The 17,660-nt window shown below is 39.7% G+C and overlaps 1 protein-coding gene across 9 annotated transcripts in view; it reads left to right on the top strand.

Annotated features, from left to right (window-relative positions):
- tnk2b (tyrosine kinase, non-receptor, 2b) overlaps nucleotides 1-17,660 on the top strand; it is a gene marked incomplete at its 3' end in the record, with an annotated part of 98,241 nt that overhangs the window by 40,606 nt on the left and 39,975 nt on the right. For 3 of the 9 annotated variants that reach the window (XM_084411548.1, XM_084411555.1, XM_084411551.1), the window contains exon 1: nucleotides 12,601-12,809. The exons of 2 other annotated variants lie outside the window; for them this stretch is intronic. In XM_084411548.1, coding sequence (XP_084267674.1) covers nucleotides 12,747-12,809 — 63 coding nt within the window. In that variant the 5' untranslated portion in view covers nucleotides 12,601-12,746. Of the gene's footprint in view, nucleotides 1-6,001; nucleotides 6,890-11,865; nucleotides 12,810-17,660 lie in introns of those variants that run through there. 4 more of the 9 variants (XM_084411552.1, XM_084411549.1, XM_084411550.1 and 1 more) reach the window with 4 other exon arrangements.

The raw sequence follows: 17,660 nt of genomic DNA, 5'->3' as shown, positions 1-17,660 counted from the left end.
CTTTTCCCTTTGTTTCAGCAGCTACCATCTTGGTGTTTGGTGAGGAGTTCATGTGGTGTTAAACAAAGAGCTGCGTAACTAGGCTTTTTGTTAACTAATTGTGACTTTGATCGTGTCATTGACTTGTTTCTTCTGTAAGGCCATGTCCTACTCTAAATCATTCCAGTTAAACTGCCTGTTGATTCAGAGTGAAACAATGTACTGGGCTTGTGTGGTGTTGATTTTGTTTAGAATGAAGACCGTGTAGGGGTGAACGCTGGTCTGTGTGTCACGTTGAAGTGTGCGGTTATGGCCTGGCAGCAGGAGAATATCCCCTAACAGTGGGTGGGGGAGGAGGGAATGTGGGTGAAGTGGGATTTAATGACATTGCTGTTGATGCTTCAGCCATCTGCTCAGAGAAAGAGAGAGAGAGAGAGAGAGAGAGAGAGAGAGACAGAGAGAGAGAGAGAGAGTTCTGATGCAAAAAAAGCTTTGAAACATGCCGAAAGAGACAGATGAGAATAGTGACCTGGCACTAATACAGCCTCTGTTCATCCTTGTCACCCCCCTCTACACTCAAATTTAATTTTAATATCTGTACTTCCTTTTCAGTCTATTTATTGTACTTGGGGTTGCCTTTTTCCCCCCATTTTCAGCAACTGCTCCGAAATTTTTGTGAACTAAATTTTATGAATTGTCATGAGGTAAAAACAACACATCTTTCTAGAGCAGTGATCTCAAACTCAATTCCTGGAGGGCCACAGCTCTGCACAGTTTAGCTCCAACCAGCTCCAACTCAGACCTGCAAGGAAGTTTCTAATAATCCTGAAGACCTTGATTAGCTGGATCAGGTGTGTTTGATTAGGGTTGGAGCAAAACTGTGCAGAGCTGTGGCCCTCCAGGAATTGAGTTTGAGATCACTGTTCTAGATACACTGAACAGAATTATAAACGCAGCACTTTTGTTTTTGCCCCCATTTTTCATGAGCTGAACTCAAAGATCTAAGACTTTTTCTGTGTACACAAAAGGCCTATTTCTCTCAAATATTGTTCACAAATCTGTGTTAGTGAGCACTTCTCCTTTGCCGAGATAATCCATCCACCTCAGAGGTGTGGCATATCAAGATGCTGATTAGACAGCATGATTATTGTACAGGTGTGCCTTAGGCTGACCACAATAAAAGGCCACTCTAAAATGTGCAGTTTTATCACACAGCACAATACCACAGATGTCGCAAGTTTTGAAGGAGCGTGCAATTGGCATGCCGACTGCAGGAATGTCCACCAGAGCTGTTGCCTGTGAATTGAATGTTCATTTCTCTACCATAAGCCGTCTCCAAAGGCGTTTCAGAGGATTTGGCAGTACATCCAACCGGCCTCACAACCACAGACCACGTGTAACCACACCAGCCCAGGACCTCCACATTAGCATCTTCACCTCCAAGATCGTCTGAGACCAGCCACCCGGACAGCTGCTGCAACAATCGATTTGCATAACCAAAGAATTTCTGCAACCGTCTCAGGGAAGCTCATCTGCATGCTCATCGTCCTCATCGGGGTCTCGACCTGACTGCAGTTCGTCGTCGTAACCGACTTGAGTGGGCAAATGCTCACATTCGATGGCGTCTGGCACTTTGGAGAGGTGTTCTCTTCATGGATGAATCCCGGTTTTCACTGTATAGGGCAGATGGCAGACAGCGTGTATGGCGTCATGTGGGTGAGCTGTTTGCTGATGTCAGCGTTGTGGATGGAGTGGACCATGGTGGCGGTGGGGTTACGGTATGGGCAGGCATATGTTATGGACAACGAACACAGGTGCATTTTATTGATGGAATTTTGAATGCACAGAGATACCGTGACGAGATCCTGAGGCCCATTGTTGTGCCATTCATCCACGACCATTACCTCATGTTGCAGCATGATAATGCACGGCCCCATGTTGCAAGGATCTGGATCACAATTCCTGGAAGCTGAAAACATCCCAGTTCTTGCATGGCCAGCATACTCACCGGACATGTCACCCATTGAGCATGTTTGGGATGCTCTGGATCGGCGTATACGACAGTGTGTTCCAGGTCCTGCCAATATCCAGCAACTTCGCACAGCCATTGAAGAGCAGTGGACCAACATTCCATAGGCCACAATCAACAACCTGATCAACTCTATGCGAAGGAGATGTGTTGCACTGCGTGAGGCAAATGGTGGTCACACCAGATACTGACTGGTTTTCGGTCAAATTATCAAATTATCCAGCGTCAGTATCTGGTTGACATCCCAACGTACAGTAGTTGTCGGTATTGCACCTTAACGCTGGTTGCCAAACTTGCCATTTGTCATAAAACACAAGCAGGCACAGTGTGGAGCTAGTGCTGCCGCGCAAAACATTTTGTTGGATATGACCGACGAGACACTCTGGCCATACTTGAAGAAAGTAAGCTCGCCAGTGTGAAATTTTTTTGGATTATACGAAAATGACTCGTTAGTCAGCCAAGTCTGCAGGACTTGCCGATCAACAGTGAGCTCAAAATGGGGCAAACCCACCAGCCTCTTCACCCAACTCCATCTCCATTATCCTGCAGGTTTGACCACTCATTCATAATCGATGCCCGAGGGTGCCTTGGTGGAATTTGGGGAATTGGTGGAATTTGAGGTATGCTTGGGATCATTGTCCAGTTGTAAGTTCCAATGACACCAAAGCTTCAGCTTCCACATGACGTTTTCTCCTAGGATTTCCTGATACTTCAATGAATCCATCTCGCCTTCCACACGCTGCAGGCTTCCAATGCCAGAGGATATAAAGCAGCCTCAGAGCATCACAAGCACCTCCATGCTTAACTGTAGGCAGAGTGTTCTTTTCAGCATATGCTTCATCCTTCTTCCTCCAGACATACTGCTGATCCATAGGGCCGAAAAGTTTGTTTCATCGCTCCACAGAGCAGAATCCCAAAACCTCTGTGGCTTATTTATGTGATTTTGAGCAAATTGGAGCCGACTTTTCTTGTGCTTTTGGGTCAGTAGTGGTGTAGGTCTTGGAGTTCTGGCATGGAAACCGCATGCATTTAGTATGCGCCTTACTGTGCAGCTGAAACCTCAGTGCCTGTTGCCACCAAGTCTGGCTGCAGGTCTTTTGCAGTCACTAAAGGGTTTTTCCCTGCCTTCTCATAAATCTGGTTGCAGCCGTTGATAGCTTCCTTTTTCTGCCCCACCCAGGTAGTGTAACCACTGTTCCTTTTACTTTGAACTTACAAACTATGCCAACTAGATGGTGTCTAGGACCATTTAGGGCTTTCTCTTTCTTTTTGTATCCTGTTCCTTGTTTGTGAAGGATACGATGATATCTTCTCTTAACTTTTTGGACCATTCTTTTGACTTTCATATTTCTGTTTTTCCCCATATTTAGAACATGCAGTCAAACGTGACACTCAACATACCTAACCAGTTCAGATATTTCATGTGTTCTAGCTTCAAGCACAACTGGTGCAACTAACGAAGCCTAGTTTGATTAGTTGCATCAGGTTAGCTTGAGACAACACCTGTTTTGCAGATTTGTGCTATTGTGAGGGATTTTATTCAGGGGGGTTGAATAATTTTGAGACTGCAGAAGTCATTAAAAGTTGCATTTTCATTTGGGGAAACCACTTGAAACATTTGTTGTGTTGAGCCATTTCAATTACTTTTTTTTAGTTGTTAATTGCAAACAGCTGAAAGTCTGTACATTTTTGCCCAAAAAAACTGATTTGCAATGGGGATTGAATAATTTTGATTACAACTGTATACAGGGTTCGTACGGGTGCTTGAAATCCTTGAAAATGCTTGAATTTTGATGTGTTTTCAAGGTTTGAAAAGTGCTTAAATTTTGGATAAAATGCTTGCAAATGCTTGAAATTGTAACTGTAGTTCTTTCACAACATACCTATCTGACTGAATAGTTTGTTTATTAAATGGAGAAATAAAATGTAGCCCTTCAGATACAGAGTGATTTGCCAGAGCAAAAGTAGGCAGAGTTTTCATTTTGATTTCCGCGCTTGTTTGGATGCCCCGTTTTTATTGGCCACGCGTATCGTTTAACGTTACAGAGCATAGCGGCAAAAGTTGAACTATTTTTAACTTTGACCGCAACGTGCGTGCAAGCTCGCCAATGCTGCGCTACGCTTTGGTTGACGTAGCAACAAAACGTCCTCGCGTGGCGCAAGCAATTGAAATAACTTCAGTTTTACAGCCTGAAAATCACATTATCTGGTTAGCAATATTTGGACATTAATATTATGAAAAGTATTATTCATAGGCATTATCTACTTAGACAGTGATACATTTTGAAAAAATAATACTTGTGATTTGCTTAAATATCTGATCCTTCTGCTATTATGAAACAATTTTGGTATTATCTCTTTTAATGTGATAAAAACACTAAATAATCATTTTGACTATATATTGGTATGTAATTTACGATGGTTTAATGTGCTGGAAAAAGCTTTAAAATGGACCTTGAAAGTGCTTGAAAAGTGCTTGAATTTGACCTTGGAATAGGTGTACACATATGTACCCTGTGTATACATCAGTGTTATTTTAAATTTGATTGCTTTATTCAATTTCTGTTGTTGGCTATTATACTTATCTGATTACTACTTAGTACATATTTCTGAAAAACCTAAAGCACTGTTTATTTAATTTCTCAAAAGCATTTTTATTCTGTTGTATTTTTTTGTCAGTATTGTTTGTAATTAGTTTCTTTGTTCTTATTGTATTGCTGACTGTTTACTTCTGTAATGGTTTTGAGGACTTTTTACTTACATTAGGTAACCAAATATTAGTTTTTGCTGAAGTATCAATAATTGTGAAATTAAAAATTACATTTAAAATTATTCATATTATGAAAAGACTTTGAGTATATCAAGCACCAATAATCGTTTTAATAAATCATGATTTCAATAGACCAAAATTATCGTGATTATGATTCTTTCCATAATTGAGCAGCCCTACTGTATTAATACTCAATTGATTTTAGTCTTTAGACAAAATATTATCATTTTAAATGTGAAATGTTTATTGTAAAGTAATAAAATCCTCAGCAGATGTTGTCAGCATACTGAATGAATGAATAAACAAACACACACCAAAAAACATGTTTTTACTGAGGTCTGGATGTTTAATATTTTTAACTAGCATAATGAAAAAGTGCAAAGTGCAGAAAGTTAAAAACAGACCAGTGAGCAGACATTTCAGCCCATTGATTTCTTCAGTGCTTATCAAACTAACAGCAATTTGTCCCTTTTGTAGACACAATTTTACAATGAGATCAGCTGAACTTGATCAAGAGAGAATTACAGAGCTCCGTTATAATAACTCAAATACATAAACATGTAGCATTTATTTTTTAATTTTTGCATGCATTCCTACTTAAAAATACTAAATTTACATAGTGTTGTTTTGTGTAATATGTAGTTTAGCATGTATATACTGTAGGACCAATAATGTGCAGTCACAGGCCAGCAAACAGTCTCAACCATCCCTTAGTGAACCCTTTTTTTTTTTATAAAAAAGAAAAAGAACTGTACCGAAGAATCATGAGAAGGACTCCCAGTTGAAGAGCGCTTACTGGCATCCTGTTGACCAATTGTTGAACGGATAGCTGGGGTGGTTTCAAATGAGCTTTCCTGGGAAAGGAAGGACCCATATATTTACATATGAAACCTTCTGGATGGATGAGAGAGAAATAGAGAGTGGCTTGGCAGTGTGTCTGTGATGGTTGTCAGAGGAACAGAGTGCACTGTATTGTTCACACCTGGGTGGAAAATGTTTCTCTCATAGCTTACAGCACTGAGACTGCAGTGTGCATGTGGCACCGACAATTCTATTATGAGGAAAACATCACATTAATGACCTAGACCGAAAAACTTGCCTGGACGTACATAGACTAACTCTATTCTCCAGATGTGCTGGGGAAATCTGCATTAATACTGAGCGCTGTGAGCTGACACAGCAGCTGTTTTGGTATCCTAGTTCAGTCTTTGCCTCCCAGGGTCAGATGAGCAAAGACTTCTGGTTGGGTGGGCTGAAAAACAGCAGATTGGCCACACATTAAGCCTGCTCAGAGAGAATGTGGAGAGATTAGGAGACAGGAGGAAGCAAACGGACTACCCGTCACCTCCGGATGGATTCATCCATCTAAATGCATGGACTGTGGGTTCCCAGATGGCCCTGATTTTTGTCTCTCCATCTATTACTCTCTCTCTAACGCACTCACTTGCCGGATTAAAGCCTCTTCATCAAGCAGCGCCTGCGTGCATTCTGATTGGCTGAGAGCCTCAAGCCCACTGCTCACTGGTGAGTGCACTTGACGAGGTAGCCACTGTTGTCGGGGGCAACCACTTACTGCAGCAGCGGAGACCGGCAGCCAGGGCTTAAAGATCGAGAGGAAAGAAAAGGAGGGAGAAATTAGAGAGGAAAACATAACAACAATAACAAGGGATTAGCCCATGGCATCAGCCCAGCCATCAGGACTCCATTAAAAAAACCTGCCACCGCACACAGCTGTTTGTGAAAGGACGAGAGGGAGGGATGGAGCGTTTCAGATGAAGGAGCCCAATTGAAAAACAGCTGAGTGAGAGAGAAGGTGCTTTCTGCTTTGTACACAATAGAGTTGGGAAATGCTTATGGATATGATGGACTGACTCCTCTAACTGATAGTGTGGCATCACATACAAATACACACTGACCAGATATCAAGGAACCAGGAGCAGCAGCCTCTTATGAGGAGCAAAAATCAGTGGTGTCACCTGTGCGCAAAAGATCAGGCCACATCCATGTTGATTTGAACTGGACGAGCAACACAGCTGGACTCTTCGTTTGACCTTAACATGGGGGACGTGGCAGAATACCAGCGTCTGCCCAGCGATTGCGATGAGGATGAGGTATTACAGACTGCCTAGATAACTGATAACAGTTTTGTTGGTGTTACCTATTTTGAATATCTATTTTTAGTGTTTTCATTTGTTTTATTGTCCATTACACATCCCAGCTTATTGCTTCTGTGTACAGTCAGAATTGCATACTCAAAGGTGGATAAACACTGACTAACCACTAAGTAGACGCTCACACCTCTGGTAAGTGTGTCAGTGTGTCTGTAAGATGTTACAGTAACCCACATGTGGATGATTCGTCATGTGATGTGTGGTACTCTGATTAGCATGGTGGTGGATGCTCTAAATTTTCCTTTTCTGGTCTCGTGCACACACAGGTTTTTGGCCAAAGAGCGTGTGAGATGAGAAAGACTGTGTTCTGCTGTTGTTGTCGTTTTTTAGTCTGAACAACAGCATCTGGTGTTTACATGGGGTGGTGCTCGGCTACGCTACTATAGTACAGTGTGTGTATATATAGTACTGTATGTATGTATTTATGTATGTGTGTGTGTGTGTGTGTATGTATATGTATGTATATAGATAAAAACACACACTCAATATATACATACACGCACTACTGTTCAGAAGTTAGAGGCCAGTAAGACCTTTAAAAAAATAAAAAATATTTATTTTTTTTCAGCAAGGATGCATTAAATTGATCAAAAGTGGCACCAAGATTTTTATTTCAAATAAATGCTGTTCTTTGACATTTTTATTCAAGAATAAAATAATACATAATTTAATGCACTGTGTGAATGCAGGCCAATATTCAGAACAATCTTATGCTGAATCAGACCCAAATATCTTTACTGGGATTAATCCCAGCATCTATGTAAACCGTGCAACCCCTATAACTATAAAATAACTATAACTGCGAATGAGACCAGGGAACTGCTCACCATCTGTGCAGATGATTCTGTGCAGCACCCAAATACATTAGTATGTAGTGCAGTTGTTTATGAGAGGATAACACACACACACACACACACACACACACACACACACACACACACACACACACACACACACACACACACACACACACACACACACACACACACACACACACACACACACACACACACACACACAAAGAGCAGGACACTTTATCTTTATGAGACTCTCCAGGATGTGTGAATGAAAGCACAGAACACGGGAAAGCTCTGGTAATGAACAAAATCATGCAATGCTTGACAAGTTACCGTAACTTTTCTGGAGATTTTTCAGAAGGAAAAATATGTGAGGGATTCTGTGTGAAGGAGGCTATATGGGGATCATTACAGGGGAATTGGTGCATGTGTTTGTCTGTGAGGACAACTCGTGAGAAAGAGTGTTAATCTTGCTATTAAACAAGTAACTACAATTCAGTACTTTAATTTTCTAGCTTGATCCGATTAAATCCCAGTGGATTAAATCAAGTCATGCTCTACATTTATTGCAGAATATTCAGAATATTGTTTCTCTCTGAAATACTGTATGGAAGTTATGAGAAAACTTATGTTTTATGAATATATTTTCACATCTTTAAAGCTGTGTGCTGAAGAATTGAGCTGCATATTCAGTATGTAAACAGAAGCATGTGTTGTCTTTTTAGCTGTGTTCAATGTTTTTTTTGTTTCTGTCTTCTGTCTGCATGACATTTCCAGATGAGCTTACTGGACTTTAGAGAAGATTATGGGTTTTTCATCTGCATTCTGGGGGAGAGTAAATAATCTGGGATCCCTTCAACACTGTGTGTGCTATTGGGATGGTGCTAAATGTAAAGCATTATCTGTCATATTGATTTAGCTGATTTATGAGTAAATGTAAAGTATCTTCTAGGTCTGAAGTGTTGACGTTACTGGGTGTCATTCAAATGCCACAGGTCACTAGCACTTCTGTGTATTGCTGCCTTCTGGTGGTTCATTAGAGCTCTGCAGCCTGTAAACAAGTGATCCATCTGACCTCTACAGTAAATATTTCTGTAAAAAACATTGAGTTGGCTAGAACAAGCAATTCAGTAGTCTTATGGGTTTAACAGAGTAGGGCTCTGATTCCATTAATCAGGTTTGATGCTGGTTTGACATGGACCATCGTAGAATCCTGCAGGCAGACATTAGAGTGAGGGGGGATTTGTCTTCTCTGTGATGTGCTACATTTAGAGGTGAAGTGTGAGCTTGGCTCACCCGGTCCAAATGTGCAAAGCTGTGGTGGTAACTACAGGTCACATACACAAATGCACATAGAAGAAAGTGTTCCTTGATGACGACACCATCACCTTGTTTCTTTGGTGTTTACATTTGTATAATGCAAAATATAAAAAATGAAAATTCTGTCTGTTCATCTTCAAAACACAAATGAAGATATATATATATATATATATCTATATATATAATTATTTTTTTTCATTTGAAATTTTCAAGCTTCAAAAAGTTCATAAAAACATTGTATAAGTAATCCATATTAATAAAGCACTTTAATCCAAGTGTACTAAAAAGATATGGTCACATTATATGATGCACATATTTAATAATTTAGGCTTTTTTGCATATAAACATTGGTCAATGCTGCACATACATGAAGCGTTTCAAATAGGGTAAACAGAATCTCAAACTTGCTTGATGCATGAGACCCAGTGAGATTTGTTCTTAAACTCATATTTCAAGACAACATGTTTAATTTTGGGTGAACTATCCTTTTGGGTGAACTATCCTCAGGCAGTGGCGTAACTTTGTTTTAAAAAGTGGCTGGGACAAGTGGGTGGGACAGGTGGGGTGGGGGTTGCTAATACAATGCTAAATCAGATATATGTACAATAACATTAAGATGTCCAGCAATCGATTTAAATAGTAGGCTGCATGGGGTTTAATTTGTCGTAAATGAGATATAGCCTAATATATGTCGTCAGTGCCGAGAATCTTCGTGTGAATAAATACATAGATCCGCCTGTTTGAACAACGTGTACCTTAATGGTCCAGTGGTAGAACTTTCGCCAACCGTGTCAGATGTTCTGGGTTCTAATCCGCACTCGTATAGTTTTTTTTCTTTTCTCGTATAGTTTTTTTTTTTTCTCATCAAAACCGATTATGTTCATCAGTGGTTGTATATCAAGCAGGGACACGTTTGTGTGCATTATGTTTTGTGATTTCACCAGAACGAATAGAGAGTATCCGCAACGGATTGAAGTGCGCGTCCGAGTGAAGACAGTGCGGCGTGTGCGCGAGCCACACGAGAAAACACTGTATGCCCGCGCAACTGATCGCAGCGGCAACGAGCACTTTGATCACTTGATTTAAATAAACACATTTCAGCTCTAGATCGTCTTTTATTTAAAAAACGAACGAAATGAATGCTCTGCCAGTTAACTGGAGATGTTTTATTTATTTGTAGAATTGGTACATTCGTGCCACGAGATGTTTTAAAAAGTGGTGGGGGCAATATTGACCCTGGCAAAAAGTGGTGGGGACATGTCCCACCCGTCCCACCCGCAAATTACGCCTATGTCCTCAGGTCAAATCAGTTTTATTTGTATGGCACTTTTCACAGTGTGTGATGTTTTACATCAGCTTTACAGAAAATATTGTCTTAATACTACGGTTGTGAATCATCACTGGTCTGACGATTCAATTATGTCTTCGATTCAATATCATCCTCACTTTTCAATATTACTGCACATACCTACATTTTCATCAATGAATACAAGCAGTCAAATATATGAACTCCCTTTTTATTGTACTGTATCTGCTCCAAGAAAGTTCACTTCCTTAATGTAGCAAACATCAAACTTAAGTCTTAAGTTTGAACTTAAGTCTGAACACAGCAGACAATTGGACCATTTAGAACAAACACTGGTAAATACTAAAAGCGCATGAAACTGTCAAGTGTACTTAAGTTACAATAACGCTCACATGCACACACTCGCACACGCTGTAAATTTTTAAATAGTGGGTGCATTTTTTATTACTCGCTTTCGTGTTTTGCCTCCCTCCGCCATTTTACGCTAGCGCGAGAAGCGCGTATGTGACGAATGACGTCAGAGAAACATCAGTAGGCTGTAATCGATTGTCTATTACTGCATTGATGCAGAATCGCCCACGTCCGCATTGCAATGCATCGATACAACGACTAATTTCAACACCCCTGCTTAATACCCCCCATGAGTGAGCCACAAGTCACTTTGGCAAGGGACAAAAAAACCCTCTGTAAGATAAATTGACCAGACACGACGACACCTACATGTGAACAGCTGGTTTAAATTTTCAAACAAATGTCTGAGCTCAGTCACAGGGACACACACTTTCCCCTCCTTCACAGCTGTGCTAGCACTACCAATTTTTTTCCCATTCTCTTGCTTAAATAAAGCTCGTTCTTCGATAAGTCTCCAGAAAATTCCTACTACATTAGCCGCTCGGTCTGAAGCGGCGCTGGAAATTCTTTGTTTCAGGGCAGTAATTGGAGGCAGACTGTTTATGACACATAGGGCCCGGCTTTACTGCATCTGTCCTTGCTCACCTCATCTTCCCTTTTGCTCCTGGAAAAAAAAAACACCTCCACAGTTCAACCGGCATTGTACAGTTTGTTTATCCCTTAAAATGTTGCACATCTGGTTTAGTCTGTGGGCCTGATGAACGAATGGGGAAGGAGGGAGGGAGAAAGGACGTAAATAAAACATGGTTTATTCTGCTAGGGGTGATGAAGCCAAAATGTCCCCTTAACATTCGGAGGGGGAAGAGAAAGGAGATAAAATTCTGAATGTGTTTGTTTACTAGAGGTTGAGATAACGTTTTTAGAGGGATTGAGGAAGGAGAATGCCACGAACCAAATAAAGAAGAAAAGTCAGGCCATGTGGGAGTTGAGAGCAGAGTGGGAGAGAGAGTGAATATAAAAGAAAGATGTGGTGAGAGCCAGAGATAGGAGGGGATATGGTGGTGTTCAGGAGGGGGATTTGTTAAAAGCCCAACATATGGGAGGAACACAGGAAATGAGCTCTCCGTCCTGCAGTTAAATCTGACCTTTTGGCTCACGATCAAATGCTCCTCCATCCGAATACCATAGTCTCTCTGTCCCGGGCACAGGCTGATGGAGGGAGGAGAGGGAGAGGGAGAGCGAGAGGGAGGGAAAGAGAAGGGGCACTTCCCCAGCGTCTGTTTGCGAGTTGCAGGAATTCCACAGTCACGCACTAGGGGGAGAGAAAAAGAGAAAGTCCTAGACGCTCCTCCTGCTCCAGAACAACACGTCCCCTCTGACACAAACATGCAAAAAGACAAAAAAAAAAAGTCAGTACCTCTTCCAAGCAGACCACAGAAGCACTTAGGGACGACTTTGTCTGGGCTTTGCAGCTCTTCTGATTCTCTTATCACTTTCACTGTGGCTGTCATCTGAGTGAGGGATTTGGGAATAGAAGAAACCGTCCTATTAATAGCTGGTTGGTGGACTGAGCAAATGGATAGAGGAATTGGCAACTGAGGAAACTGACTCCACATTCTGCAAAATATTTTTGCAATAAGGACTTCACCTTGCACTCTGACTCTGGACTTCTGACTCGTTCCACAGCCTCAGTGTAAACTTGTTTTGAGATGTTCTAACTAGGCTGCCAAGTGAACAGTTCCCTTTGGCGAACCGCTCTCTGGTGTTTTCTTGCCTTTCCCCACATGGTCCCCCCTGCATACAAGTTCTACAGACTAGCAGTGATCTTCGGTTAAAGGAGCTTAATGTGGATTGCCCGTGATGGAATGTAGTATGTGGGCTGTTCAACTTCAGGAGACCTTCAAACTGAGGAGACCTTCACAGTTTTGGAGTGGTGTCTCTTCATCTCGGACCTTGTTCTCCAACAAAAGAGTCTCGGACGCTTAGCTTGACTTTTTTTGTGGATTGTCTCATAGAACTCAAGATGCGTCGTTTTGACAAGCTCAAAAAATCATTCCCTTTTCTTGCTCATTTCCATGTGTACAGAGTAAGTCTGTTTTTTATTCTCTTGTGCAGAGCATGCTAGGTTTCAGTATGAATAATGGATCTGGGAATTTCAGGACTGACATGTTAGTTCAGCATCTGTGTTGGTGTGAAACCACACCATGCCTTTACACATGTGCCAGAGCTTAGCTGTGTGCATGGATATCATCAGATCATACCAGAGCCTTATCCCCAACAATACATCAGACCTTCACATTGCATAACTTGTCCTAACAGTCCACCCTTTATTTATGTATGCAGTCTCAGCAGTCAGGTGTCTGTGTTTTGTTTGTTTGACATGCATATACTATTCAGTGTACATCTATTAATTCACTCTTGTAATGTTTTTTCTTAAGTTTGTGTGAAGGGTGTAACCACTCTTGGTTGTAACTCGTGGCCTTAGCCCAAGGGCCATGGATGTAGTTCCCTTGGGATTAGAGGCTACAGCTTTCTAACACTTCACACTGCACAAGCTTAATTTGTTGCCACTAGCATTGTAGTGTACCTGTGCTTGGGTAATATCCAAGCTTCTGAATCCTAGCAGCACCACTGTATTTTTAAAATGATAATACCATGATGCATATTATTATGAATATTAATTATAATTATAGGCTGAATTCAGTTTTGGATTGGCGCCTGTAGCTCAGACTAAAGAACTGGACACAAAAAGGAGCAAAACAAAGTTGAACGCAATACTGAAATCTCAAGATGTATATATTTTGTTTTTAAAGAACTCTTTTTAATGTAACAGCATCTTAAATGCAAAGCACATTGTGCAAGACTATAAAAGCTGACAATGTAATGACCATAAATATGCATATCAAGCATGTGCACATCACCAGTGATTAAAAATTTCACAGATGGAATATAAGAATGCAAACTGCCACTTGATGCACATTTTAAGCAAATAGAAAATGTAAAAAATCTACTCTAATAATCCATTCAGAATCATGAAGGACATTTACTCCAGCTTCTAACTATACTCACAGAGACTTACAACGGTCATTGTACCAAGACCAAAAACAGTTCCTATTTAGCATGTTACTTGTAAGGATGCATTGAAATAAAAGTTAAGTTTTGGGATGCAGCCTTCATGACCACATATCAATCTCAAGATCAGGTGGTTCAGACACCAAAAAAAATAAAAATCACAATTGAGCCAGACATTTTATGGATGTGTTGCCACTGTGGCTGTGAGGACTCATTGCTTGCTTGAATTAGCAGATGGATTTGTCAGACTACGAGCCTTCATATTAAAGACAAGGTTGTAACAGATTTCACTCTGTAGTTTTGACAGACACGTTGCTGGCAGCAACTACACATTGACCCACTTTGCCCACAGGGCAAGTGTTTTCCCTCTCCATCATCAGCTACTCATCTCAATGAACACTTTCTAGAAGTCTCTAAAGAGACCTGGTTTCCTCTTTCACACATTTCCCCTAATCTTTTTCACAGGAGAGATGTTTCCTGTATGTTCAGAGTTTTTGATATATATTTTTTTGATACCATTGAAATTTCATAATTCTTGTCACCAATTTCAATATCACAAAAAAAAAAAACTAATACTTGTCTAACTAACACAAGTATATAAAAAAAAATCAATGATAAAATAAAAACAAAAAAACGGTTTACAAGAAATAGGACAAACTACAATAGAAAACCTGAAAAACTTCAAGCACTAGAAATTGATCACTTGACACAATGTATGTATTTCTAATTTAAATTCTTATGAAAGTTACAAAAGTGATTCAGACAAGATCAATGTGAGATTGTTGGATTTAACATGTTAATGTTAGGCTGCTTTACAACAAAACTGTTTACGTTTACTTAAGACATAAACAACTTATGAGGATACTCGGGTATTGATACAGGTGTCCTGATTCAATTCCGAATCATACGATCTCAATTCGATTCAATTCTCGATTCGATTGAATGAATTCAATGATTAAATTTTCACTGGCCCCACCACAAAAAAAAGTAATAAATGAATAAAATAGTTATTGTTTTTGTTGTTTTTGTCTTCTATTGTAATAAGGTTATGACACCCAACATTTTAGATAACAGTAAAATTTAACAGTTCTCGATTCCAATTTCAATACCACAGCTAAAACTACTAACAAATATAAATTGCAAATAATCTTCACTGTACACATTAAAGTTAAATCCTTATTAAAGTTACAAAAACCCTATTCAGTGAAGATTAGGGAGTGATTTCTTTCTCTTTTGTAGTTTGATTAACATTAAGAGCAAAAATTAAGAACACACCCTCCGCCAGTGGTGGAAAGAGTACTGAAAATACTGGAATTTCTAACTTCAATATGAGACCTTGAAAAATGTGAATATTCAGTATAATTTTCAATACCATCGGGAAAACCACCACATACTAAATATTTTTATATCAAAATTGTCCATCCATTTTGTCAAGGCAATCATTATTTTCAAGCTTCAAAAAGTACAAAACTCATTGTAACAGTAATATATTTGAATGGAAAGTTTAATTCAAGTCTTCTGAAGAGACACGTCAACTTTATACGATGAACGGATTTTAATTTAGGCTTTTGTTTACATATTGATCAATAACCATTACAATAATCTAACTTAAACATTACAATAGGGTAACTCTGTTGCAATACCTCACACACAGCACAAGGAAGCTTGATTTCAAACTGAATTGAATTTGCAAAAAAGAAAGTAAACAGTCAGTAATAAAATAAGAACAAATGTGTTTTTATATACATTTGAGGTTTTCAAAATAAATGCAGTGTGTGTTTAAGGGTTAGTTCACACAAAAATGAAAGATCTGTCATTAATTACTCACCCTCAAAACGTTCCAAACTTGTAAAACCCGTTGATCTTTGGAACACAAACGAAGATATTTTTGATGAAATCCGAGAGCTTTCTGACCCCACATAAAGCTGCAGTGTAATTAGCAGTTTCAAGGCCCAGAAAGGTAGTAAAGACATCGTTAAAATAGTCCATGTTACTACAGTGGTTCAACCTAAATGTTATGAAGCAACAAGAAAAGTTTTGAGTGCAAAAAACACCAAAATAACTTTTTTCAACAATTTCTTCTCTTCCCTTCACTTCTCTGATGCTGTTCACGAGTGCAGCGCTTCCGGGTTCTTCGTCAGAACGCCGGCTCAGAACTCATGCGTCGGTGTGCTCACATGATGTCTTTACTATCTTTCTGGGCCTTGAAAGTGGACATTGCAGTCTATGTGGGGTCAGAATGCACTCAGATTTCATCAAAAATATCTTTATTTGTGTTCTAAAGATGAACAGGTTTTACGGGGTTTGGAATGACATGAGGGTGAGTAATTGTGACCCCGCCTGTGAAACCCCGGCTGAAGTCGCAGAATCTATCTCTGAGTTTAAGAGCGTCAAAGTAGTCAGTCATAAAAATGACAAAAATAGGTTGTGTTTATTGCTGTAAATTATATATTATACCGAGGGTTTTGAGATGCAATACTCAAATTTTCATTTATAACATGATAGATACTGAAATTAATGATTTTATTGACACTACGTTATACTTTTGCGCAAACCCCGGAAGCTAGTTATTTTAGTCGATAAAGTTTTAAATATGGATATTTTTCTTACAAAAACGCATCGCTTCACCTTTAGAAGGCCTTTATTAACTCCCGGAGAGCTGTGTCAAGCACTTTAATCATGAATAAATGCGCATTGATGGACTTCCAAAGACAGACACCCATTCACTCTCATTATCAAGCTTGGGAGAGCCAGAACTTTTTTTTTATATATACAACTCCGATTGTATTCGTCTGAAAGAAGAATGTCATATACACTTAGGATGGCTTCAGGGTGAGTAAATCATGGGCTAATTTACATTTTTGGGAGCCATAAATCTCCCTTTAAGAGCCATATAATATGTTGTTTATTTAGATAAATCGAACATCAGTGTGGTTTGACCTGTAATGTCTGTACAATGTAGTAATGCAGTTAGACAGACTAGGTTATTTACATGTACAAATCATACAAATGCCTCATTCCGAAACATTTCTATCATACGTTTACATAAAAAAATAAAAATAAAGATCCACCTTTGATTGTTGAATGTCTTCCTGGTGCATTTCACTTACAGCCAATATGATTTCCTGTAGCATTTTCATCGATAACTTTTGACAACGTTTAATTCAAGATCATGGAGAGATTGGAGCTTGACGTCATTTGATTCTGCAGTGAGAACCACTTGGAGAGATTCGCGATTGCATATGACATGACACATGAGCGCACACTCAATATCTGGGTCCAGTTCATTCCTATATTTGAGAGTTTGCGTCCAGTTTTCTGCAAATACATGCGCCCTCGCGTTACAATATTGCGCTCGCGACATTTGCAATTAAAATATGCCATAGAAACCTGCGGGTATGAATAAAATAATGCACAAAACATGCGGAGAGGAGGCGGGTGTGTCAAACTCACTGTCGGAGAGATGAGAGAATGAGAACACGCAGCTGGTATCGGTATGTATACTGCAGGAAATGAGTATTGGAACAGATATTGAGTATTGTCAGATATTTCAGTGTCGATATCAAAATATAGATATTTTGACAACACTACTATGTAGTTTGTTGTTTCTCCAAACTTTCAGTCCATTAATCACTCTGAGCTCCTTGCCTCCTTCACTTATGATCAGCTCTTCAAAACCTGCGGCTGCGGTGGCTTTTTTCAGTCCAAATATCAGGGTTTTTATTGGTCCGTTTACGATTGGATATTTTTATTGGCTACCGAAATGCCGGTCAAAGATTTGAATATCAATTCAAATTGTACTCAGTAACGAAATGTGATTTTACAAGTAGCGAAGTAGATTACTTAGCTTAATATGTACTTGAGT

Source organism: Rutilus rutilus (assembly GCF_951802725.1).
Source record: "Rutilus rutilus genome assembly, chromosome: 6".
In the NCBI taxonomy this organism is placed as follows: Eukaryota; Metazoa; Chordata; class Actinopteri; order Cypriniformes; family Leuciscidae; genus Rutilus; species Rutilus rutilus.
This window is presented reverse-complemented; position numbering and strand designations above follow the sequence as displayed.